The 26,848-nt window shown below is 43.2% G+C and overlaps 1 protein-coding gene across 1 annotated transcript in view; it reads left to right on the forward strand.

Annotated features, from left to right (window-relative positions):
• Positions 1-15,762: 15,762 nt before the first annotated feature.
• bcl11aa (BCL11 transcription factor A a) overlaps positions 15,763-26,848 on the forward strand; it is a 55,172-nt gene continuing 44,086 nt past the window's right edge. The window contains exons 1-2 of the mRNA XM_055018506.1: positions 15,763-16,116; positions 20,100-20,552. Of these exons, the coding sequence (XP_054874481.1) occupies positions 16,062-16,116; positions 20,100-20,552 (508 nt within the window). The 5' untranslated portion in view covers positions 15,763-16,061. The remainder of the gene's footprint in view (positions 16,117-20,099; positions 20,553-26,848) is intronic.

Raw genomic sequence — 26,848 nt, forward strand, 5'->3', positions numbered from 1 at the left:
ATATCTTAAAGACAATAAAACTTCAAATAGGAATTACACTGAAAATACAATGAAGGATTTAAAAAGAAATTTAAACATTAAAAGGTGGTAAAACATTTAAAAAGAAAAACCTTAAAGATTTAATCGAAACATTAACAGACTGTCTGAAGGTTCAAACTAACAGAGAACTACTCAAGAACTTTTAAGATTTCAGTCCTCAGACTGTGTGAAGGTTCAAACTAACAGAGAAGTACTGAGGAACTGAGAAGATTTCAGTCCTTGGACTGTCTGGAAGTTCAATCTAACAGAGAACTACTGTGGGACTTAGAAAATTTCAGCCCTCAGACTGTGTGAAAGCTCAGGTCCTGAGGACTCGGGAGGTCTGGAGGCTTTGAAAGTCTTGGAACTGAGGGTTCAACCCTCCAGCACAAAGGCTAAAGTCCAACCTCCTGAGAAAAACGATCAAGTCGAGACTCAAGTTAAAAAAAACTCGAAAATGGCAAAAAATAGATGATAAATGCGCAAAAAAAAAATTTTAAAAAAAGTATCGCGCGCAGCTTAGAGGGAACAGTGGTCCCAAAACTGTTGATAAATTATTTCTCAATAAAACCTCATAACCAGTTACATAAGCACACCCTCTTTACTGACCTCTTTACCAATAAACCCCAAGACATACTTTGCCAAAATCCATAATAATCCATAAAATCTTTATTTGCACCAGCCCCATGTGAAAATGACATCAGTCTGTATTTGTAGAGCATCTCATGAATGTAGCAGCACCGTTTAAATGTTTCATAACACAGAATATAAGTGAAGAGTATATAGGGATACAGACAAACATGGGAAATAAGAAACGTGCTCTTCAATAGTTATTGTCATTATTATTACTAGTAATATTATTTTTGTGTCCACTACAACCCATACAATCATCTAGTGTAGTCAAACAGGAATGTGTGCATGGCGAATCAAATCCAAAACAATCCATGAACCGAACACGTCTTGATTGCACTTCATATTATTGACCACTAGATGTCCTACTCGAGCACTGTGTGTCATTGAGGCCTCGAGTAATGAACCATGTTTTGAATTAAGTGTCGAAGCGTCAACAAAGCCTCGATCAGCCATCACTAAGCATAACAACAGGGTTGCGCAGTGGTGTAGTTAGTTCATAGCACCTTCACCTCACAGCTAGAAAGTCCTGGGTTTGATTCCTAGCCTGGGGTCTTTCTATGTGGAGTTTGCAGGTGTTCCGGTTTCCTCCCAAGACATGCATGACTGGTTATTAAGTTTTTCTAAAAACTGACTGTATGTGTGAATGTAAACATGCCATGTCCAGGCTGTACCCCACCCAATATCAGTTGAAGTAAACTCCACCTCTCACAAAACTAAACTAATGGATGGATGGACAACTTTACAACAACTAAGCTCAATGTCAACTAAAACAATTCAGCTCCTACAGGTACATTTTATATAAACAGACTTTAAAAATGTGAATCTGTCCTTTAATGTTACCTATTACCTATTTTGTATATACAATCACCGGCCACTTTAATAAGGACACCTGTTCAATTGCTTGTTAACACAAATAGAATCAGCCAATCACATGGCTGCAACTCAATGCATCCACACATGCAGATGTGGTCAAGACAACCTGCTGAAGTTCAAACCGAATATCAGAATGAGGAGGAAAGGGGATTTAAGTGACTGGTTGTTGGTGCCAGATAGGGTGGTTTAAGTATTTCAGAAACTGCTGATCTACTCGGTTTTTCACACACAACCACCTCTAGGGTTTATAGAGAATGGTCTGAAAAAGAGAAAATTGCCAGTGAGCAGCAGTTGTGTGGATAAAAATGCCTTGTTGGTGTGAAATGTCAGAGGAGAATGAGCAGGCTGGTTGGAGACGATAGAAAGGCAACAGTAACTCAAATAAACACTGGTTACAACCAAGGAATACAGAATACCATCCCTGAATGCACATGTCCAACCTTGAAGAAGATGGCCTACATCAGCAGAAGATGACACCATCCTTCTCTCCTCACTTTCCTAAATCTACAAACTATCTCTCTCTCTAAACTCTCCAAACTATATCCAAACTATATAAACACTATCCAAACTCTAGTATTCAAGCTATCCAAAGTCTCAACTGACCGCAACTCTCTATCAAAAACCCACATTTTGAACAGAGCCTGAGGGGTTTACGTTGCTGTCAAACCTCACGGCAAAATCTGAACCGCTTCCTGAAGTAGTCACGTGGTTTATAGCCAGGCATCGAGGCTTCGGACGTCATCATTTTTGGCTCCTCCCCTAAATGAAGCAAGCCTCGATGCGCGCTTCGTGGAAACGCCCCTTCCATTACTCGACACACGCTTCGAAGCCTCGGCACGTCTGCTAACATCACTACCACAAACATTTTATCTGTAAATCGACTGCAAAAAGAAAACACAGCGCTATATGCAAATTCTGCAACGCAGCACTCACTGAGGCTGCTGGGAGCACATCAAACTTTTATCGACACTTGGAGAGGAAGTATAAAGTAAGGTAAGCTAAGTCTACATGGCGCTAGCGAAGTGAGCAAGATAAATTTAATAAGCTGTAGTTCTTAAAAAAATATATGTATATGGGGAAAAGGCATGTGGTAGTGTTTTAGGTTGGGCTTGCGCTTCTCATAAACGATAATGGGACTGGCCACATGAAGCGTTGTTTGTGACAGATGAGTATCCAACTCAAATTATGCACCCCGTCTATGAAAAAGTTACATGTCACGTATGCAACTTGGCCTGGCAATTACACACTTAATTTTAGTGCCTTTTTTTTAGAATGAAAACACACAATTGCAGAATAAATGTGTAACTTTAATATAAATGTAAATAAATATATGTATAACACAATTTTAGCATTGTGAGTTCCCTCTTCTATGGTTTGGTTAATCACAATCTTTCCTACACTGGGTGAAGTAAAAAGAAAAAAAAAAAATACACACCTGTCCCCTTTCTGAAAATGATTGTAATCCCAGTGTTAAAGTAGGAAAATGAACTGGTGTGGTCATTTAATATCATATCTTTGTGTAACTATTTGAAAAACTTGAGTTGCCATAGTGCTCCTATTGTGCATGCATTGTGCTGATTCACCCCTTTGTGTTTTTAATATATGTAGATGTTTCATAAATTAATAAAGCTTTCTTTTCTGTTCATCTTACACTGTAAATACGATTCTTTTTTGATATAATTCCTTGTTATATAACCAGATGTCTTTATGATTTACAGATTCTTGGAGTACAAGGCGGGGCTCGAGAAAGATATCAAACAGCCAACTTTGCAACCCTTTACACAGAAAGTTCAGGTCTACAGTCTACATTCACCCAGGCAGCAAGCCATCACTGAAGCCACTGTCAAAGCTTTATTTGTTGGATGTAGTCTGCCACTTTCTTTTGTGGAAAATGGACATTTTAAACACTTTCTTGAGGTTATGGATTGCAAATATACACCAGTCTCCAGAAGGACAGTTTGTGAGAAGTGGATACCAGTGTTGGTAAAAGAAGTCAAGGAAACTGTTTTGGAGAAGCTGGCTACACAGTCGTCTGTGTCATTAGCAACTGATCTCTGGTCTGATCGCAGGCTACGCTCCTTCCTTGGAGTGACCGCTAATGTGTCCTGCAAAACAAAAGACTCCTATGCGCTTGAATCCTACCTGCTGGACTATATGCGTCTTACAGGCAGACATAGTGGAGAACGGATCGCTTCTGCTTTTGAGGAGATCACTGAGGAATATGGCATCCGTCAGAAGATAAGTTCTATAATTATGGACAATGCTGCCAATATTAAATGTGCTTTTAAAGTTCACATGCCACAACAGCAGTCTGATGACAGTGAGAGTGAAGAGGAGAATCTAGATGATGAGCACTTGTGGGAAGATGTAACTTCAGTGGAAGACACAGAATTACCCTGGTCATCAGGTGAACATCTTTTCTGCTTTGCCCACTCGCTACAGTTAGTTGTGAATGATGGAAAGAAGGAAGTTAGGGCTGTCTCTCGCACCATAGCCAAAACATCGCGATTCACTACTCTGTTTCATAGCAGCTCACAGTTCAAAGACAAGTTTGAGGCTATGTTTGACACTAGTAAGACTGTTCCAGCAGCAAATAACACTCGCTGGAACAGCACTTTCAAACAAATACAGTCCCTCACACCTCTGGACCACAAAACCCTGACTGAAATGTGCAGCAAAGACTATGAGGATGTGACGTTTAGTCCCCGTGAGTGGAACCAACAGTTCTTGTACCATTCTCCGAGGCAACAGATCTAACCGAGGGAGAGAAATCTGTTGCGATAAGCATGGTGGTTCCAACTGTTTTGGATTTAAATACACACCTTCTCAAGATGGAGGAAACCCGAATGCAGGAAACCCGAATACAGTGCCGGCCTTTAGTCAAGGCCCTCTGGCAGTCTCTGATGAAAAGATTCTCTGGAATCTTTACAAAAACAAACATGGCGAAAGGCGAAAGGAAGTGAAAGAGAGGAACCTTTTGACCATAAAGTGTACTTTTTGGCTACCATGTTGGATCCACAGTTTGGACTAAGTTGAGTGGATCTGGATGTTACTGTTGGAGGAAATGCAACATCGGTGAAGAAGACAAGATGAACTGAAGAAGTCACTGACAGGTTAGTATACATTTTTATACTGTTGAAAAATATCTTTCCATTTAAAAACCCTAAAATAGTCTTAAAGTGAAATTCATGGTGTTTTCACTCATTTTTGTCATAAAAACATTCTAAAAATGTTGATCACCTGAATCTGACATGGTCTTTGTATTTAACCTACAATACCTTCATATTTTTGTGTGTATTTGTTTATGTTTTTCAGACACTTTGACCACAGAAGTGGACAACATAATGAACAGTGAAGAAGATGCAACAGAATGAGGAACCGTGAATGTTCATCCACCCAGTGATTCGCCACCAGCCAATGCCTTCTGTCCCGCTACAAGGCTCACATGAAACGCAACTCGACCCAGGATTCAGGTATTGTAACACAGATTGGAAAATACTTTGAAGCCATCCAAGACTCTGACACTGACAATGCATTTGTCTTTTGGGCAAAAAACAGAGACAGGTTTCCTCAGCTACGCAAACTGGCACTGAAGGTGCTGACAGTCCCTGCCACTTTGGCACCAGTGGAGAGGGTTTTTAGCAGAGGGGGCGTTATAATGAGACCCCATCGCACACGTTTAGGTTAGGTCACAAAATGTTGCAGTCTCTCATGCTTCTAAAATGCAACCAAACACTACTTTAAACTCAATTCCCATCATGTAATTTTTAGGGGCCATGCTGTTTGTAGTGTTTAGAAATGACCTTTTCATGTGTCTGTCCTTAGTGGTGAGCTTTGAATAGCAAAGTATTTTACCTCAGCAGTTTCTCAGGGAAACATCTGTAGTTTGGCCTTTCAGTGCTTGAAGATACATTGACATGTTATTTTTCTTGCGTTTTAGATGCTGATATTTGCATTGCATTGCATTATTTTTTCTTTCTATTTTATACAGTAGTGGATCTCAGGTTTTTTCTTTTACAGTAATACACCTTGTTTAAAAAAAAATAATTCACCCAAGTTCAGCTTTATCCAATTTATTAAACAAATATTTGTGGTGTGATAGAAATAAAGAGAAACGCTGTTGTAGATTTGGCTATATTATAGCAAATTGTACATTTTTGTACATGGCTTGCTCTTGGTTTAAACTTTAAAAAAAAACTCCAATACAATGTTGTTTCGAAAACAAGGCAAAAATGAAGATGCAAGTATTAAATATTTGTTTGATACGTTCCATATTGAATGGTTGTTTGTAGTTGCAGACAAGAGTATTACATTAACCTTACACTTGCCTAAAAACTACATTGAATAAGTGTTGAATAAAATGGTCTCGCTTTGTCATGGTCTCGGTCTTGACTCGGTCTCGCTTTATCTTGGTCTCGGCCTTGACTCGGTCTCGACCCCTCAAAGTCTTGGCCTTGTCTCGGTCTCGATACACTGTGGTCTCGGCCTTGTCTTAGTCTCGGTTTAGGTGGTCTCGACTACAACACGAATGTCAAGTGTCTAATACAAACCCAGCAAACAAGCTCAAATAAAACCAGTGAAAGGAGCTCTTCCAACTTCAGGTGAAATATTTAAGCTCTTTAATGCCATCTTGTGGCGAACTGAGAGAAAAGAGTTTGTAAAACCAGTTGAGACAGAATTTCCTTGTCATTCCTCCACTCAGGTTTAGTTTCCTCCATCAATATGATAAGTGCATGCAGTGATGTGTTGGGAAAGGATTGAGAGAAGAAGACATGTAAATAAAAGACAGAATAAAAAAAACAAGGCTAAAAACTGAATAATAAATAATGTCTCTTCACAGTGCATATAGTGTGTTATGTATGTACAGCATTGTATATTATGCTTGTATAAATATACCTTTGTGATAGTTGCCTTGTATTCTCCTTCAGTATAAAAGCAGGCACCTGCATGTAAACAAATCGGGGGAATATGAGCCTGCTGTTAGTTGTAGAGTAAAGGGATCATTCGTGATTTTTATTTAGCATTGCTTCAAATGAAGTATGAAGTGTTCATTTTTATTGGATTCGTCCTCAGCTTAACCAGATGGATCAACATTCAAAATATAAAAAAAATACACTTTAAAAAATAATAATCTAAATGACATGTACCACTAAGGGATGTCATGAAATTGTTGGGAACTGTGGAACCTGCAGACCTTCCCACCTTTACCTGGAGTAGGTGGTCCTCATAAGCCATTTTCAATTAAAACATCCTCATATGATCTATATCAGATTAAAGGTCGTGTCTCTCTCTCATGTTTTCACTCCTCCTGTATCCTTCGGACAGTAATACTTAAACTCTTTTCAACTGGAGTCATTTTGTGTGGCTGACAAACTTGTCAGTGCCAGGCTGTGATTTTCAAAAATGCAATAAATGCACCAAGAAGCAGCTGAGGTGTAGCATCCAAACCAGTGTGGAAACTCTGACATGAGAATGAATTAGATGACTTCCAGTGGAGAGATTTATTGTCCCAAAGAATGATTGCTGTCCCTGGTGAATAAAATCATCAACAGTCACATTTAATGTTTTTATCATTGCCTCTGTCCTTCAAAATAAAACTGTCACCTGATAAAAGTATGTCACGAAGAATTAAGGCAGTTCTGAAGGCAAAAGAATCCCCAGACATTTCCAGAAACTTTCCCAAACTACTAAATCACTCCAAAATCTGTCATTTGATAAGCGTTTACCTCCCGGAACCTCAGCATGTTTGTCCTTATGCTGAGTAGCTGTCAGCTCCATGTTGCAGAGTTACCACACCTTAGAGCAGAACAGATGCCTTTCTGCTCATGTCTATCCAAAAATAATAATTACCCAATCTTCCTGAGCAACTTTGAGAAAACAAACGCCATGGAATGGCTTCTGGGTTTTCATAGAGTAATGAGCTTTTTTCAAACTTCTCGGTTCGTTATTACCAGAATCACCAAAAATATTCAGTAAAAAGAGCCTTGCGTCTCTCTTTACAGGCCTGAGTGCAGAATCCATGCAGTCACATCTTCAGCTTGTACAAAAAGCTGCACACTGCAAACAAGAGGGATCACACAGCTCCCATTTTGGTTTCCAGCGGAGATTTGAAACTGATTTCAAGGTTTTACTCGCTGTCTTAAATGTGGCACCAGCATGAATTTGTGCTCATTCCTGCCTGCTCAGGCTTAGATCCTGCAGTCCGCCAGGCTCTTAAAATTCTTCTCTCTGCACCTCTGAGACATCCTCACTGAAAACTTGTCTTTACGCACCTGCACTCACCTTTTTGTCCCAATTATTTCCACTATTTTATTGTTTTTGCATGATTTTATTTGAACAGTGCTGCTCCATAACTGGCTCCTGTTCTTTGCTCAGGTGAGACATAATTATTACACATTTTCCTGTAATCATTTGCTAATCTAAAGTGTAGCCCAAGTCAATGTGGTAACCTGCTATAGTGTGTGATGTGTGTTTTATAGGAAAAATAACAGTGAGGCGTTGTTTTCGGGGGAGAGCTCAGGAGCGAGTGTCTCTGGTGGTGTATAATGTGACAGTATAATGTGTAATTGAGCACTTATGATAATAATATGTTGTCAGAAACAGAAACAAGTTTTGCAGTCAGCTGATATCAGACTTGAGGCTTTCTGGTTAACGGCACACTGAAACAGAAGGGTGTCATGTCAGATTAGATTTGTTATGCGCCCCCCCCCCCCTTAATGGTTTGGTGTGTGTGTGTGTGTGTGTGTGTGCGTGCGTGCGTGCGTGCGTGCGTGCGGCAGCGCTTCAGAGCCCATTAGAAACCGTGCGCGGTGATAGCAGTCATTACCGCAGTATTCCCCGTCCGTCCGCCCGCAGCCCGCCCGGCCCGCACCGCCGCTTAATCTAATTAGATAGCCGGGCTCCTGCAATGCTTTCCCCCCTTCTTCTCCTTTTTTTAACCATTTTTTTCGTCTATTGATATTCATTAAAAAGACATGATTTATCACTAAGCTCTCGGAGGAGCTCCCCGCTCAAATTTCCCTCCGAAGGTAGAAACAGCAGCTGAGCGAAGATTTACTAGATCCAACTTCATTTACTGACTCTGTTCACTGCGGGATTAATAATCCTCACAGCCAATCAGGCCCGCTGTCTTTAGCAGCCTGTTACACTCACATGGACTCTGATGGACACAGTCGGACCACACTGGAATAATAATAATAATAATAATAATAATAATAATAATAATAATAATAATAATAATAATAATAATAATAATAATACTATAGCAACAACGAATAAATTGTTGCAACTTATATAGATATGTTTTGTTACAGATTTTCAACACAATGAAAAATAGAAAACATACATAAATTTTAAAAGCAAATAATTTACCTTAAATAGTCTGAGAGACGCACTTTTTTCTTAGTCTTGCCATAAACTTCTTTTTTTTTTTAAAAAATGTTGCAGGCTGGATCCAACATTTCAACATGTAATTTTATTCTATAAACATTAACGCTTCAGATCAAATGTGAACGGGAGGACAGGTGATATTTTGCTGAAGGATTTTACGGCTTATTGAGGATTTCATGGGTTTTGGTTTCATTTTGAAACACCAAACAATTCCCGAATCAAAAAGGAAAAAACAAGAAAAAAAAGAAAACAAAAGAGTGACAATTATTGTTATCTTAAGCAACAATCCCAACTATCAGTTCTGACAAATCTATCAGATCTGTATCCAGTAATGGCTTTTGTTGAGCTTGTTCTCAAATCCCTTCCAGTGCCAGATCATACTCTTGTTTCATTTTAGATAAAAACGCATCTTATGCTAAATTAACCATTTAAATGTGTACATTTCAAAATGATGTCATTTCTAGACCGTCCGGGAGTCCGGTGCTGTTCGGGCCCTGCGGAGGCTGCGCTCTTCAACGGGGCCCCGCGTTCCACCTCCCTGCGCTCTCACACTGTCTGTATGTGGACACTAGGGGGCGCTGGAGTCCGTGTTTGGACACGAACACACACAGTCTCCTCATACGGAAGCAGTGGACCTTTTAGATTCACTGGTGCTCAGTATATGTTATGTTAAATGTGATGGGGCTAATTAGATGACTTCATTCACTCCAGAGTGCGTCAGCTGGTGCTGCCCATGTTCCCTTTAGCAAGACAAGGTGAGCATCAGAGAGACTTCTGTGCACTTTCGAGCTCCTCAGACTGCACTCAACCTGCATCCTGGTTTGCATTTATCTAATTATATTTCGAGTTTAATCGAGTTTACGTTTTGCGTTTTGTCCAAAAACCACTTAAAACTTTTCTTCCAACCTGAAAGAAAAAAACCTGCTCGAAGTGATCTTAGAGAATGTGTCAGCTCTCAGCAGTCTGACCATGATGTGTTCAAGTAGCCTACATCTTTACAGCACAAATAGGCCCCTCCGGACTGTTCCTTGACATCTCCTCCCTTCACGCATCCCTGTAGCTGCACAGCAATCCTCTCAGAACAGAAAAATGCCCGGTGTCCCAAGAGTATCATCCCCTTCCTGCCATTCATCTCCATAACAACCCGTTTAGTGTAAAATTAACAACGACTTAACTACGGCGGCCATAAACACGCCTGTACATTACAGGCAGGAGGAGGGATGGATGGATATGGATTGTGGTGGCGGAGTGTTGGAGAGCGGATCTATGGCTCTCTGTATAGACACCAGACACCGAGCAGTGTGCAGATGAGGGGTTTGTGGTCTGGGGTCCTTTTAGAGGTTTCCAAATGGTCCCAGTGTTGCAAAATGAGGGATTCACTTAATGTAAAGATCCTCTCGCTCCATTGCGATCCATACATCACCACATATATGAGCTATGTGGCCGTGCAAAGTTTGGGTGCCCCTCGTTTCTACTTTAAACTCAGCCGTCACATCAGGGGCACACATCAGACAGAGGAAGAGGGGGGGACTGGGAGGTGGAGGGTGTGAGGGGGGGGGATCTGATAATTTGCTCTATAGCCGTGTAATCCCGCCTGATTTCATCTAATACCACCGGCCCGACGCAACGGCGTGCGCGCACATCCCCAGATGTGATAATGGCGCGTTGTGAAAAAACATCCACCCCGCTCCCGTTATTGTAAAGCTTTTCGGATGGAATAGTGGAGCGAGTGAGTGTGTGTTCGTGTGACGACTACCAGAGCCTGAAATTCCTCCGCAAAATAGCCAGGGAATAGATTTAACAGGGATTTGGAGCTAATTCCCTTCGGAAATAAACACACGAAAAACCGAAAACTGAGATGGGATTTCTTTTTACCCGATCTTATGTTTCCCCTTGGTTTAATTGTTAAAGAATTATTATTTTTGTTATTTAGCAACCAAAAATGAACCACCTGGGCATTTTAAAATGACTACAGCTGAACAACAGGACAAACAGGTGCAAACAAGAGAACTTGAAAGCCGAACAATTAATTGTACATTTACGGGGGCCACACTGAATGTCTCTGACAACTAAATTGCGGAAACTAATATGTTTGGTTCACCAGCTTCAGCGGTGTTAAGATTTTTAAACGTTGCTTTTTATGCCTCTAAATAAAACCCTCTCCTATGTAAATTCAATAGTCAGATGTCCGAGTATACACTATTTTGGATTGCCTGATTTTAGTCAGTGAATGTTTTACTTATGTTGATTACAGAGTGGAGATCAGATCCTTTAATTTGCAAAAACATGGCTGTTAGGCCGCATCCACCGCATGTTGAACACATTTGATGCAGCCTTTTAATTCTGACTTTGTGTAAATCGCCGGTAATGTCAGTTTACACCGCACGTTTTTACGCACGGGTTTGCATGGGGAATTATGACAAAAGCAACAAAAGCAGCGGCTGGAAAGACACACAGAGAGATGGAGAGGGGAAAAATGAAGGTATGAAGAGGAGCGTGGAGAAGGAGGGGGGTGCTGTGCGGGAGGTGGGTGGGTGGGGGAGCAGGGGTGTGCGGAGCTGATTTATCTCAGGAGCCCCCCGGTCATTTCCATATATTGAAATGCGCCCCCAGTCCCTCAATTTACCCGGAGCTGTCGTGCGTGCAGGGGAAGGCGCGCATGTGACCACCGCCAGTCTGATGCCCTGTAGTCTCTACGCTCTTTCACGCTCCTTACAAAGCCTAAATTCCCCCCTTCACCGTTTTATGAACCATCATCAAAGTACTCCGCTGTCCATTCACCCAGCGTCTGTACGCACCGAATATATAGGCTGGTGGAAGTTGTAGCCGCCTTAACAAGCGAATAAAAGTGCTGAATACGAGGAATAAAGTTAAAGATGGCAGAGTGTGGCCTACATATGGAGCAGAAAATACACTGCAATATCATTTTTTATCTGTGCACACACACCTGAGCGCGGCCTGTGGCTCCGAGACTTATTCCTGGCGATCTTTTCTAATTCCTCCCTCTATAATTTTAAGATCAAGATAAAGTAAAATAGCAAATATGCCATATATATCCGTGAACACGCAAACATGGACCCAGGCTTCTTTCATACATGCAGAATGCTGCTGCTGCACCTCCACAGCATTAAGCACGCAGCCTGACTGATTTATGACGGAACCAGGCGACGAGCTGCCATTTACATATAGAGATTCCCCTGCGCGCTCTCCGAGTCCGAGCAGCTCTGCGGGCTTTGATCAATGTCCCGCCTCGGCTTGGAGTGTGTGCGGGTATGTGTGTGAGAGGAAGGTGGAGGACGGAGAGAGGGGAGGAGGAGATGGGAAGAAGAGAAAAGGGGGAAAAAATCTTTGTTGACGACAGATGGAGAGGGGTGTAGCGAGAGGTCAAGGTTAGTGCTCTCGGATGTGCGTGTAGGTTTTAAAAACGAGGGGCCCTTTAGGTGTGGGGACGGACTGGGGCGTGTCACGGACCCTTCAAACCAGCGGAGCAAGTTTTCCTCATATTCTGTCTTCCTTCACACCCTTTACAGTCAGTTGTTGCTCCATTCTGTGCGTAAAAGCCGGTGCGGACGTGAAGGTCTGGGAGTTTGATTCAAAAATGATGCCATTTTTTTTTTTAACATCCAGTCACTTGCTGATAAACCGTCAAATCAGTTAATAAACACCAATCACATGATAAAGTCTCAGCTTCCTTCTAGATGTTTTTTTACGCGGGTGCACCTCCGAACACTCCACCGTGTCACCCAGGCTTCTAGTGTTACTGGATCAGGTTTACTGGATGCGGTGGCCGCCTGTCGCCATCCACACAGTAGCAGGCCACCCAGGACACCCGATATCCGGAAAAGAAAGCTGAAATGCCCCCGTTTATCCCCAGTCACGCTCTTTAAAACGGACGCGTCTTTACTATGTCGTTTATAGGGATCTTTACATCCTTATACGTGGGTTATTTTAAAGGAGTGTGTCTCCATCACTCACATGCCATTTAGTTCTTTACGCAGTTTTGGTAAATTAAAACTGAGGCGTTAGTTACATTCACCTGAACAAAACAACTGCAGATCCCTGAAATCAGCACAAACATGATCTTTCATTGCGCGCTCTCCAAAGTGCAAAAAAACAGGGTAAGAAAATCTACCCTTAATTTCCATATAACGTTCAATATATGTGCTTTTTGACCGATTTAGGTGCTGAGACTGAAAAAACTCACATCTCTCTATAATCTTACACCCTGCCTTAAATGGATTCCTGATTGCTTGTCATCGGCTGCCTGCAAAGAAAGCAAATTATGTCTCAATAATAATAACAACAACAATATTGTTAATAATAATACTTTCATAGTCCCCTTACAGATAATAATTTAAATTGGCAGGTTAGAAAAAAATGTTCTCAAATCTACTAACATTTTAATCTTGACTTTTAGCTTTTCTGATTACAAATGCCGCCAGTGAATAAAGAACTGAAATCCTCTTGTTTGTGGTTCATAAGTCGGAGTCCACTTTGAGTTATCATATTATAAACTTTAAATCAAATACACATGAGCTTTAAACCTGTCTGGACTTGGACACACAAACGGGATAATCACTCTACGTGGGATCATCCTCACGCACGCGCACCACATTTGCGCGCGCACGCATACACCGATCCGTCTAATAAGCCATGCAGCGAGTTGCAACCTGCAAAATATTTCACTCACTGGTCATGCATTTTTCCCCCTTGACGTTGAACTTCCTCCTCCTCCACTCCTCCGGCTTCTCTCTCTCTCCTCTTTCTCTCTGTCTCTCTCCCATCGCTCCCCCCTCTCCTCCTCCTCCTCATCCTCCTCCTCTGTCTTGCCTCCCTCCACCACCCCCACCCCTTCTGTATTAAGTGCGCGTCCTCTTCGGTCAGTGCGCGTAACTCCAGGTCTCCGAGGCACCCACTCTGGAGTCGCCGTCGCAGCCGTCGAAGCAGCGGCTGCCGTCGCTGTTGCTCCTCCGCTGGGCTCCTGCTCCGGAGCCGCTGCCGGAGCCGCTTCCCGGGCGACTCTCTCCGTCTCCCGCTCCCGTATCGTCCCTTCATTCTCCCTTCAGTTCCAACACCAGCGGCTCTCTCTTCCTCCCAATTTGCGCCGTGTGTCCTCACTTGGTAACTGCGTTCTTAAAGCCCCGCATTCGCGTCGGGCTGCGCTGCGCCTTCGCCGTTTTAAGCCCCGCGTCTTATATTACCAAACCCCCTTTATTACAAGAGTATTTACAATCTCTTCCCCCTCCTCTTCTTCTTCGTCTTCCTCCTCCTTCTCCTCCTCTGCACCCCCCCACCGCTACCACCAACACACCCTCCCCTGTACCGTATGCAGCTCGAACCTGAGGCACATCTGAAAGTTATTACACGGGGCGCTTATGGGCCCGCTCGCACTCCCACGGTCTGTACGGGGCTGCAGTTTGGATTTCAGAAAGATAGACAGACAGACACCTCCACACACTCTCAGAGGAAAGATCTGGACCCTATAGTGCCCCATCTAAATTGCACTGCACCTCCTCTCCCACCCCCTACCGCCTCCAAATACACACCTCCACTGGTAAAGACAGTATGTGGAACTCATGTAGGTAAAAGTGACCCAGACTTTAAGATCAGACATGAATTCACTCCAAAAGTTTCTTAAAATAGAGTAAAAAAAAAAAAAAAAAAAAAAAGAACCTGTGAACCTTTTCCTGTAAGTTAAGCACGTCTTTCCAATAGAATGTGGTGGTCTGGTTTATCTGACACACTTCTAACCATTTTTGTTCTAAGTTTAAGTTACCATAATAAAGATAATTACGCAGCAGCGTGTTGTATAGTGTAACTCATCATCAAAGCCAATAAATCCTAATGAATACGTACAGGAAACTATAATTAGAAAACTTAAGAAAAAGACATTTAAATAAAACATTTTCAGACGTTCAGTGTAAAATAATATTTTTCATTTCTTTTGATTATTTATTATTATTATTATTATTATTATTATTATTTGTGAGCAGAGCAGAGCACTTTGTGTGCTTTATGGAAAGCATATGTGAAGCCACCCAGGTTACAGCCGGTGTCTATATTTCTGCTGCTTGTTCAACCTGTCTGTCCTGTTCGCTGCAACCGGATAGTTGCTCCTTGTCATTTTAACATCTCTCTCTCTCTCATATCCATTTATGTGCACACGTTTTAAGGGTGCACGCACACCCGTGCGCGTCCAGGTGAGCTTGTGGCCAGCTCTGTGCGCTTTTCTCGGACCGGAGCAGCGGCCACCACATGCGACAGACTTTGTCCACACACTCACGCTGCTCCGCTCTCTAGTATATATGCAGCAGTATTATATCCGCCCCCTCCAGTGAGCTCCTGTCCGCGGCTTCCCCTGTTTAGCGTCCACCTCTCTCTCTCTCTCTCTCTCTCTCTCTCTCTCTCTCTCTGCATATTGCTTTCATTAGACATCTCTGCCTCTCTCTCTCTTTCTCACACACACACTCCTCCCTCCCTCCAAGTGCCTCTTGTCCGGCCCCCCTGATCTCTGTGTCCATTGGCTTCCACCGGGTCTATTTCTCATGTCCAGCCCCCCCTTCCTCCTCCCTCCCTCTCTCTCTCTCTCTCTCTCTCTCTCTCTCTTTCTCTCTCTAATGACCGTCCATTGGTGTTGTTATTGCGCGTCCCGTCCGTCCCTCCTCCCACTCCCACTCCCACTCGGGTGCCTCGGCCCTGCCCATGTTTTTGTATGTCGGGTGTCCGTCCATCGCCTGACGTTCAAGTTCGCCGGGAACGTCACGTCCGTGCACTTGAACTTGCACAGCTCAGAGGGGGGGGTGAGGGAGGGGGGGTGAGGGGAGGGGAGGGGTGGCGGGGGGGGGAAGAGGGGGGGGGCTTTTGCCATTTTTTCCATCTCTCTCCCCTTCTCTCTCTCCATCCACCTCTCTCTCACTCTCTCTCTCTTTTTTCTCTGCTCTCCTTTCTCAAAAAAGCCATGACGGCGATCCCGCGATCCATCTTCGCCTCCGCGCCATCTTTATATTATTTCTAATTTATTTTATTTTTTTCTTCTTGTGGATGTCAAAGGCGTTGGATGAAGATATTTTTTGCCCCACCGGAGTCTCCTCTCTAACCCCGGCTCTCCCCGATGTGATCCGCGCTGAACGCCGCCGCCGCCAGCCACCATGTCTCGCCGCAAGCAAGGCAAACCCCAGCACTTAAGCAAACGGGATTTTTCGCGTAAGTAGAGACGAAAAAAGAAAGAAAAATGTCATTCAGGGCTGCCTCTCAATTCATTCAGCAAAAAGGGGACAGGGCAGCAAAGCAGGAGCTTGTGGACACCGGACGCACCGCTCGGACCCGCGGTCAACTGGACTTAACAGCGTGGCGAGAAAGTGCGACACCTCCGTGCGTAAAAGCCGCTCGGAGATTCACCCAAAGCCCGAAAGAGATTAAAAAAAAAAAAAAAAAAAGTTTGTGTGTGGGTATAGAACCGTTACAGCTTCTGTTAGACGGCGAGAATGTGCATTCATTGGCTGTGAAATGCACTCACTGTGGCTCCGGTGCCCCCACGGTCGCTCCGGTCAGTGGAAACGCGCAGGGCTCCCGGTCGTAGAGCGCGTCCTCTCCGCGAAGCTTAGTGGAGAAATCACCCACCGGAATATCGCTACCTGATAGTTCTGCAGGCAGCTTTTTCATCTGCTCTCTTGTTCTATTTTTGGATTATTTTCAGAAAAAAAAACAAAAAAAACTTGGAGGTGGATTTTTGGATCGAGGGGGAAAAATCTCGTGTCCGACTGTTTACAACTGCCTCCCTCTAACAGCAACTCAGCAATAGAGACAACACAAATCGATTTACTGCTACACGTTTTAAAATCCTAGTGCCTCTTATGTAAAGGCTGTTTACTGGTGTTTAGTTTAGACGAGGTTTCTTCCTGAAACAGTCAGCACATTCTCTGCAGTTGAGTTAGAGACATGAAACACAGCAACAGGACAGCAGCATATTTAGTCCAGTCTTTATATTTTTCCCCACAAATGCGGACCAAAAACAACTTACGATTCCAAAGCTTCATGTACAGTTAAGGTAAGAAATGGATATCAGCTTATTGGTGTGTTGCAGCTGCAGTGTGTGAGAAGCGACAAGATTCCAAAAAAATGTTGAGTCGAAAGAATCCGTCTTTACGCACGGCGTTTATTTATCACCAAATCTGTATTTACTTCAGGTTAATTGGATTTATTTACACGCACAAGTCTGATATGTGACGAGAGAGCAGATGAGTGTGTTTGGAAACTGCGGGGCAATTGGCAAAGTGGCGTTTATCACCGCACCATGTGCCGTACTGTGCGCCACCTCGCAGCGTTTCAGTGTCTCTCCGAGTGTTCGCAAACATAAAACAAGAAGATATTTGGGCATCTTTACGCATCAGTGCTTAATTATGTTTCGGTATGTTGACTGGCTGTCGCCTGTGTTTGGTTTGGAGTGAGAGACAACGTGTGTATGTGTTTGTGTGTGTCCACTTGGGTGACAGCGCAGTCACCATGGCCATGTGCCGTCGCTAGGAGGCAGAGCGCGATCAGAAAATCCGACTCTGAAATTGAACCTGACGAGTTTCACCGCCACCCCTATCTACACGGGCTACTATTTGGCGATCTCTTTAGAATAAAGAGAGAGTGTACAAGACATGAGGAAGGGACGGGGGGAGAAAAGAAGAGAGGGAGGGAGGAGAACCTCCGTCCCCATCTACAGTTCCTCTTCATCACCTCAAACCCACTTTCTCTCCCTGTAGCTCCTCTTTGTGGATCACATTTTTACATATATGCAGGCTGCAGTCAGGAGCTCTGCTCTAATATGCGGGCACACTTCACTTTTTACCCCCTGGAACCCCACAACACATACATTTCTCTTTGCACTCACAGTCAAATTTGGCAGTGATGGAGCTCAGATTTCGGCCTGTCGCTCTAAAGCAAACATTAATCCCTGATTAGTTCTTGTATTCAGCACCAGTAATTTTACTTATTTTTCTCACAATTCTGTATTATAGCAGATATTTTAAAGTATACAGCATTTGTGGTGCTCGCTTTTTAACAGTGCTATCAGGGTGAATTTAGGTAGCAAAATGTAAGAAAGCCCAACAGTGTATTTTTCTGCTTGACATTTTCATCTCCAGATTTAATTTCATTATCAGTAATTTACAATTTTTTTCAAGATGGAAATAATTTTTATGTGTTTATTTTGGGGGCAGAGAGCCTTGTCCTAGCAGTTAAGTTTTCAAATCTTTTAACTGTTTAAAATTTACTCGACATGTGGAGCTTTAAAGATGCAGTTTTCTGAAATGATTTCTAGTTGATAGAACATTTACACCTTCATTTTAGTGTAGTGTTTCCTCCTTTAGGAAATGTGATTGCATTGTTCTGCATGTTTTGAGATATGATTTTTGTGTACAGACACATAATCCTTCTCTTGCTGTTTGTTTCAACCAGCAGATCTGCTCTAAAAATAGACACAAAGGAGTAATTTCTACACATTCTGCCTTATTGAAATTGAACTCTGCATGAAGACCTGCTTTGTAATTTTTATTATGAAAAAAAATCCTTATTTAGGTCTCCTTGCTCATGCTCCATACTATCCAACAAAGTGTTTTTCATACCCCAGATATCCACTCTTGACTTCAACTTGTGAGGGGCTTACGCAGCTTTCATTAGATTTTTTTTTTCGTTGTCGTTTGTTTTATCTGGTGAATTTAATGTCCCCCAACACCCCCACCTCCCACCTCCCCTCCTCCTCCTGAGAGTTGTTGTGTAACTTGCGTGGCGTTGTGTTGACGTGAAGTTAAATCAAAGGGGTGGGGGGGTATGAGGAGGAGGGGGTCCGTTGATGGGGTAGTGGTTGGTGCAAGCCGGGAATTTATCATGTTATCTTCATGTCCCAGTTTGTGCACAGATGTCACGCAGGATTGCGGCATTCAGATGATAGTTCCTTGAGGAGATGTAGTTCACATTCAGCCCCCCCCCCCCCGCTCTCTTTCTCCCCCCTCTCTCTCTCACAAACACTTGCATGCATTCCCACACACACACTCAGCTACATGCACGGGAGCCCTATGCTATCCCTGTTATCAGACAAAATCTGTACCAATCACCCAGACAGTGAAAATTAAAATCTATTTTTTGATTCTCAGTGGTCTTAAGTTCATTAAAATGTGAAATTGGCGGCTGAGTAAAGAAGGTCAACATGCATTAGGCGGCTAGCACAGAGTCAGACTCTTCACCTTGGACTGGAAGATTTTCTTTAAAAGAGGGACAGTAAATTATGTTCTCCCGTTTCGCTTCCCTAATTCAGCCGACCGCTCTGTTCGCTCTCCTCTCCCTCCACTGCAGGACGAGTCTGGGCCCTACAAAAGGCTTCTTAAAAAAAGTAGTCAGGAGTTAATCCGGCCTCGGAGGGGTGAGGAATCGGGTTGAACGGCTCATTTTGGGGCGATTTCCCGCTGTACAAGAGGCTGGTATCTAAAAACTATAAGTCAGGCACATGTAATTGAGGCAGAGGGAGAGTTTTTCCTCCCCCAGACACACACTCTGTCTGTGCCGCCTGTGTTCTCTTCCCCTTCCACATATGTTGGACATGTTTGTGACGGTTTTCCCTTCTGCTGATTATAGGATGAGACCCTGTACAAACAAGGCTGGGCAAGTCAAACTCATCCACATATTAAGTTTTTTGATGAATGCTGTGTTTAACCATCATTTGCCTCTGCCTCTGTCATTGGCTACCAAATTGTTATCTTTGAGCCATCTGATTGGAGCTTTGCAGCTATTTAGGATATTATTTCCTGCCATTTATTCGTATGATGTGTGATCCAGATCACCTTGCACTGTAATTATTTTCCTTGCATTACATGCATTTCTATCATTACAAGGCACATTTTTCTCATCCCCTTTTTGTGTGTACTGCATGCCATTATTTAGCTTTGTCTCTCTAACTCCGGTCCTCTATGTGACACAAGGAAAAAGGTTTTATGGACTGTTCCTTGTCATCAGTTCCCACAAATAGTTGTATCAATAAGTTCAAATTACAGGAGAGAAAAGGAAAAACATAAACATGTGGTTGGTTCTTTTCTGCTCACAGTAAGCATCACCTTCTAATTTCTTCTGTTTTTGCTCCCTCTTTCCTCCCACCCCTCTCTTCTTCTCCCCCTTCCTCCCTGCTTGTTCCCCCCGTGCCTCACCAGCAGCCGAGCCCCTCTCCACGGCCGTCGTCTCGTCGGAGGAGCTGTCGGAGCGTTGCTCGGAGCACTCGGAGGAGAGCGGCAGCCTCAACGGGCACCACCCAGGCTCGACTGTGGGCCGGCTGGCCCGGCTGGGTCACGACGCTCACCCTTCTCTAGAGCAGGACCTGCTGACCTGCGGCCAGTGCCAGGCCACCTTCCCCCTGGCGGACATCTTACTCTTCATTGAGCACAAGAGGAAGCGATGCCACGGGCCGCCCTGCCTGGCCGTGGGCAGGGGGCTGGACAAGCCCCCCTCACCCTCTCCTGGCTTGGCCCTCACCCCTTCACCTGCACTGGGCTCCCTGCGCAGCCGGAGGCCGGTGGAAGTGGGCGTCCAGGCCACGCTGGCAGACGAAGACGATGACCGGTTCTCATCGCACCGGGGGATCTGCCCCAAACAGGAGCCCCTCCCAGGTAACCAACACACATCACCTTTGTCTAGATCTGAACACAGCTGCTCTGATCTAAAACAAAGAGGCAACAGCTTTACTGAGGCAGGGATGTCTGTGTATCGGCTTGAAAAAGCAGGCAAATTTGAAGCAAAATCAGAAAGAATACAGAAAATAAACAATATGTAGTTCAGTCTTTCTCTTAAACATTTTCAGTAATGTAACTGATCGAGGCATAAAAGAGCTCCTACAGCTTGGAGGTCGCTTCCAGTATCCAGATTGTCCCTGTCTGAAGATTCTGGGCTTGCTTATTGCCCTGGATGGGTGTGCATCTGTGGATGTGTGTTTTTTCTGCAACATCAGGTTTTGTTCTCTTATCACTGATGCATTGTGCCTGTGTTGTGGTCTGAGAAGCCAGCAGAGTCTGCAGTTTAGCCTACGTGTTGCCTATGAGTGCTCCACCAAACCCCCAAACCTTTAAAGGAGTTGTAGTTGTGCAAATCAGAGTTTTTTGGATGGCACGTGCATGTGCCAGGCATGAAATCTAACTGGATGAGATGTGTTTGGGGGTTTGTCAGGTAAAAGACAGACAGAAGGACGTCACAGGGGGGGAGGAAACCTAAGAGAATATGCCTCTGTTCTGACATGCACTCTGGTTTGCTTTAGGATGGCTTTCTCTTCATCCATCTGTGTGGAATAATTGTCTGTTTTTATAAACTATTGTAAAGAGGTGTGTGTGTGTGTGTGTGTGTGTGTGTGTGTGTGTGTGAAATCTATCTCACTATCAACCCTTAACTGACCAGTTGTCCTTCCACTGATCCACATAACTCAGTGCTGAAAATTGTGCCAGTAAATGTGTGTGTTTTCCCAGTTTGTCCAGTTTGGCCACACTGACCAAATCCCACAGGCCAGTGGCAAGGAGATGTGGGTGACCTTGACTTTGTGGTACCACTGGTCAGTGTTGGTGTGTGTGCAGATGGAATCACTGGCTGAATTGTGTGTTTTAGAGCGACTCTCAGTCTGGGGAGTAACTACAGCCTCTTTCTTGGATTGGGTGCACAGAATGTGTGTTCTTGCATAACGTGTGTGTGAGATTTTTGTGTGTGTGCGTTTCCCTCTCATGTGGCCCTTAGCAGATGTGTCCTGCTCTCAGTGTGGTTTCCCCCTCTTCCACTGCCACATCTTACCCGACTAAATGCAGCCCAGCTCTCGATCGCTTTCGTTCTTTCTCTCTCTTTGTCCTCCGTACCAGACTAGGTAAAATTTACAGTTTTGCTCCAGTTTTATCGCCTTTTCTTTTCTGAGCGCAAGAATCAGATGAGAAGCGAGCAGAGAGAAGGAAAAGATAGTTTAAGTTTTACTCATAGAGGGAAAGTCGTTTATTTAAAGCGTCTTAACACCACTAATTATTTGTTGCAGCGCCATTTATTTTCTTCCTTGTGCATTTTAATTAGCAGTAGTTTTTAGTGGCGGGCTGCCTGTACTAAATTAGCCGTTACAGAGAGAGAGAGATGAAATAGAGTAGCGGAAACACACAAGCAAAATACAGGCTTCATCATTTTGCGCCTTGAACGCAGCTCAGGAATCCTAAATGTTGCAGTTTGTCTCCCGTTTTGGCATTTGAGGAAATAAGCACAATAAGCTTGTCATTTCTTGCAATGTGATCTGACTTGCCACGATTAAAACACGCTCTTACAGAAAGTGGAGATGAGGAAAATTGTTGCCAATTTAAGATGTGTTTGACCCTTGGCCTTTGCCTCTGGGGCACTGGAATCACAAGTGAGTGTGTGTGTTTCTTTTTTTTAGATAGTGTTTCTGTCTATATGTTTCATCACCCACTCCCCGCACACACACACACACACACACACACACACACACACACACACACACACACACACACACACACACACTCAGACACTCACCAGCTAAACTGGGTTATTAGAGCGATTTACATCATAATACAGGCGTCTGGTTGCTTCAATAGCGTTGTGTGTGGGAACGTCTTGGTAGGAACAGCTGTACACTCAGACAGGAGAAGAAAACAGGACAGCAGCGTTATATATCTTGTCTGATGTTAACGTCAAGCTGAACAGCAGACAGACCGAGCATTATTAAATATCTGCCGTTTGGAATTTAAGATTGAAAAGGAAAACTCCAGCCTTTAAACTGTCCATCTGTTTTATTTGCATCTATTCTCTTGAATCGAAGCTTTTCAAAAAAATTTTATGGAGGCTTTCTCAGCTGCTGGACACACACCAGCACAAACACCACCTCACATGCAGAATTTTGCAACACGTCTATTCCGATCGCTGGTAATTAAAGCCAGTGTAGTCGTCCTCCCCTCCAGCCCCTCGACCCCGGCTTTCATCCTAATTGACCCCAAACTGTCACGGTGAAGTAAATATACCCAAAAATAATAATAATTCGCTGGAATTTCAGCTGTGATTGTAGCTATCCAAAAGCATTCCTCATGACAAAAAAAGAAGGCGTTTGAGGAATGCATGTGTGTTTCTTATTTGTGAATGCTGGCTTGGTTTCTTACAGTACATAGGGCCTTTACTCACAAAATGAGTACCAGTGTAGCAGCAATTAATTACATATTCAGAAGGACTAAACATCTGCCAATTTGAAATTTCTCACATTTTCTATTGGGTTTTAGATTAAGTATCATTATTATTCAATCTTTATTGATTTAAATCTGTATTAATATGACTTTTTTTTAAAAGATTTTATCTTCTTATTTTTAATTCCAATAAAAAAAATATGTCTCTCTCTGTGTTCTTTAAAAAAATAGGTGAATATTTTTTGCTTCTTTCTGCAGCAGTTTTCTAACTCTTTCCTATATCTGTGCATATGTTTTCCTGCATGAATCTGCCTCTATAATGTGATGGCTTTATGGCTGCTTGTTGTAAAATATGTGGTCAGAGAGCTACAGAGCTGCTCCGGCTGCTGCGATGCTCAGAGAAACACAAAGCGTCGGACTTGTGCCGGAACGCTGCTATTTACATATCAAACAGCTCCGACCGAGGAGAGCCGAGACATTACCTGTGAGTGTGTGCGCGAGAGAACACTGTACAGGCAAAATGCCCGATCAGTGATGCAAAAAGGCAGCGTGCCCGCCCACCACACCACACCACACCACACCACACCACACACAGACACTCTCGCACACACATGGTTAGTGCTCTCTCTCTTGCCCATTTATTCTATTAATCCCTGACTGAGATGAAAATTCTGATTATAATCCCTGAGGCGCCCCTCATTCAGAAACAGCATCGCTAATGTCTCAAAAGAGAGGCGTTTGCATGTGTGTGTGTGTACGTTTCTGCGTGTGAATAGCCATGCCTTGCTTGCTTTTTTCCCCCCACTTTTTTTTTCTTTTTTTTTCTTTTTTTACCCAAAAGTGATTATGGTTGAAAAAAAATTCTTGGCTTGAAAATTGAAATTTAGAATGAATTCTTTGTGGATTATTTCTACAGTAAATACAATTGCTGCTGTCCAGTTTGCCAATTGATTTCACATAATTAGCATCAAGAATTTAATCCTTCCCTCGACGGAAAATCAGTCATAATATGTGTGTTAATGAGCTTGACTTGATATGCGGCCAGTACAAGGAATTACTCATCCTGCTGACCAGTGGTTTCTATGAGAAATGTTGGCTGATAAGCTGCATTAGCCTATCAATATTAGCTCATTAACAGAGATATCGTCACTACTAGAGTGTGATGATAAATCAAAAAAAAATCTTGAGACTAATTTATCAGCCACATTCATAAATTTTGCCCAAAAATCCCGTTGTTCTGGTCAGCCCACTGAAGAGTCATCCTGGCTGGAAGCCTCGTAACATGAGTATTGTTAGTCTACGATCTACTGATTAGCAATTAGCTTATCATCACTGGCTAACACTACCCACCTCAATACACATTAGTGCATTTTTAACACCCATTCATTGTCTGGCTCGGTGTCAGATCGCTCTCTCTCTCCATCTCATGTCTATCCTCTCCCTCCTCCTCTTCTTTTTTCATTTTCTCTTTTGGCTCATGCGTCTCTCTCTTTCTCTCCCTGCAACATTAGCAGTCAATGCAAATCCAGGACAGCCAATTGATACTGAATCAATTACAGTATGTTTGGGGTGTGTGCGTGTGTGTATGTGTGTGTGTGTGTGTGTGTGCGCGCGCCTCATGCTGTGGCACATCCCAGTGAGCCTACAAAGAGATTTCACACGCTGGCTGCCATTACTAATCTATTGTTGCTCCCTCTTTATGTCTGTCTTTCTTTATTTCTCCACATAAGATTTTATTTAGTGGACTCAAGTGCAGCGTTTGAACAGTGGGAATACGGCTGTGTCGGCATTTTGAATGAGCTTGCAGAATGTAAACATGGTGGTGTGCGCACAAAGCATCAGTGGCAGGGTAGCTCGTACAGTGTTCTGCTGCAAAAGCTAATAATCTACCACCAAAGCCAACAGGCTGCATTGTGTTTTATATTTAGCACTCAAAAATAAATAAATAAATAAATAAAAAACTCTGCATATTGACAGCATATCCAGGCGGAACCAAAAAATGTGGAATTTGCTGCTGACAGCATCGAGCAGTAGTAATAAAACAAAGCTGGAAACAGAATGTGGAGCACTTCATGTGAATTTTAAGACTCAACGGGCAGGTCTGTTGATTTATCCTTTATCCTGTCTGGTAATGCTCACGCACGCACGCACGCACGCACGCACGCACGCACGCACGCACACACGCACACAGCCATATTTTGTTACATAAGGTAGTACTGGGGCAGCAGCATTGAATCGCTAACTGAATATAACTGTGTTGTGTCATTTAGAGGGCTACCGTAGCGATTTATTATCACACTTTTGTAAAGTTGGGGGCCAACACAGCAACAGCTGAGCTATCCTGGCATAAACAATGCAATTAATGTATTTTAAAGACACCCTATAAATCCAGTTCGTAATGCAGTTGTGTAACCTGCAGGCCCAAACTGATGTCACAATAACATCACCAGTTACTTGTGACTTTTCCAGAGACACTGAGGATATTATGCAGCTGATTTGTCAGGGTGTGTGGTGCTATAAAAGGCAAGACAATTGACTCATATTAAGGTCAGGGCTGCTGCTCTGAGTGTGACCTTTGACCTCTCTGTGCAGTGGGAAAGATTAGAGAAGAGACAGTTTCCTGTGCTGATCAATAGATTCTCACTTTAGTGTGGCCTCAATTAGAAAGTGGTTACAGTAGAATAACAGCAAGCTGTTCTTACCATTTTTAAAAAAAAAACGATGTCCTGTAGTTGTATGGTGTGCTAATTGCTATTATTTATGCAAAAACATTTTGCAACAGTAGCTGTTTTTTTTCTTGCACAGATGCATTTTACATTTGCAGTGCGTTGAGAATAAATAGGAGAGGAGCAAGGCGAGAGTAAATGTACTTACTTTGACTGTATTTACTTTCTACCACTGCATATGGAGTAGGAAGACTGAAAAGAAAGCTGCACAGTCGTAATCAATGCATACATATTCATAAGCGATTACAGAATCACAGCATGACAATAGTAAGCTGAGGTTTTTTTTACAGCTGAAATTAGATTGATTATAGTCTAAAAACATTCATTGGATTGTTATCATAAAGTGACATTTCTGATGACAGTATCTGGTGAGTCTTCCTGGATAAACACCCTGGTTGCACAGAAAGTGATGTGTTTCACATTTGCTGCCATTTTAGAACACATAGAAGAAGAGCAGCGCACAAATAAAGGTACTTACTTTTTCTCGATTTACTTTACACCTGTGTAGAGCCTCTGCAGAGCAGAAAAATGATCATCAATAGGGTCATTAGTGGATTCACAGTTGCAGGATAACAGCAAGTTGTGTCAGCTGTCAGGTTTTTTACAGTGCAGATTAGGATTGTCATAGCAGAAGATGCTTTTAAACGGGTATGAAAGTTTTGCAGCAGTATCTGTTGAGTCTCTCTGGGATAAATTCCCGCTTGCCCAGGATGTGATGTGTTTTACGTGTGTAGTGGCTTTGGAATAAATAGAAGAAGAACAGGGCATGGACAGCAATCACCACCACCACTACCACGGAAGAAGAGACAACAACAACATCAAAGACTTAAAAAAAAATTCAAGGAAAGACGTCACGTTGCCCGCACATTTTGATTGACAGCCGATCCCTGGGAAGTGCGGCGCAGACACAGCACCACTGCAACGGTGGCCAAAGATGGAGACAGATCCGTTGAAAACAAAACGAGATCTCCCAGATTACTGCTGGTAAACCATTCCAAAACAATGACAGCAGCAGAGCACAATGAGACATTA

Source organism: Amphiprion ocellaris, chromosome 16 (genome assembly GCF_022539595.1).
Source record: "Amphiprion ocellaris isolate individual 3 ecotype Okinawa chromosome 16, ASM2253959v1, whole genome shotgun sequence".
NCBI lineage: Eukaryota > Metazoa > Chordata > Actinopteri > Pomacentridae > Amphiprion > Amphiprion ocellaris.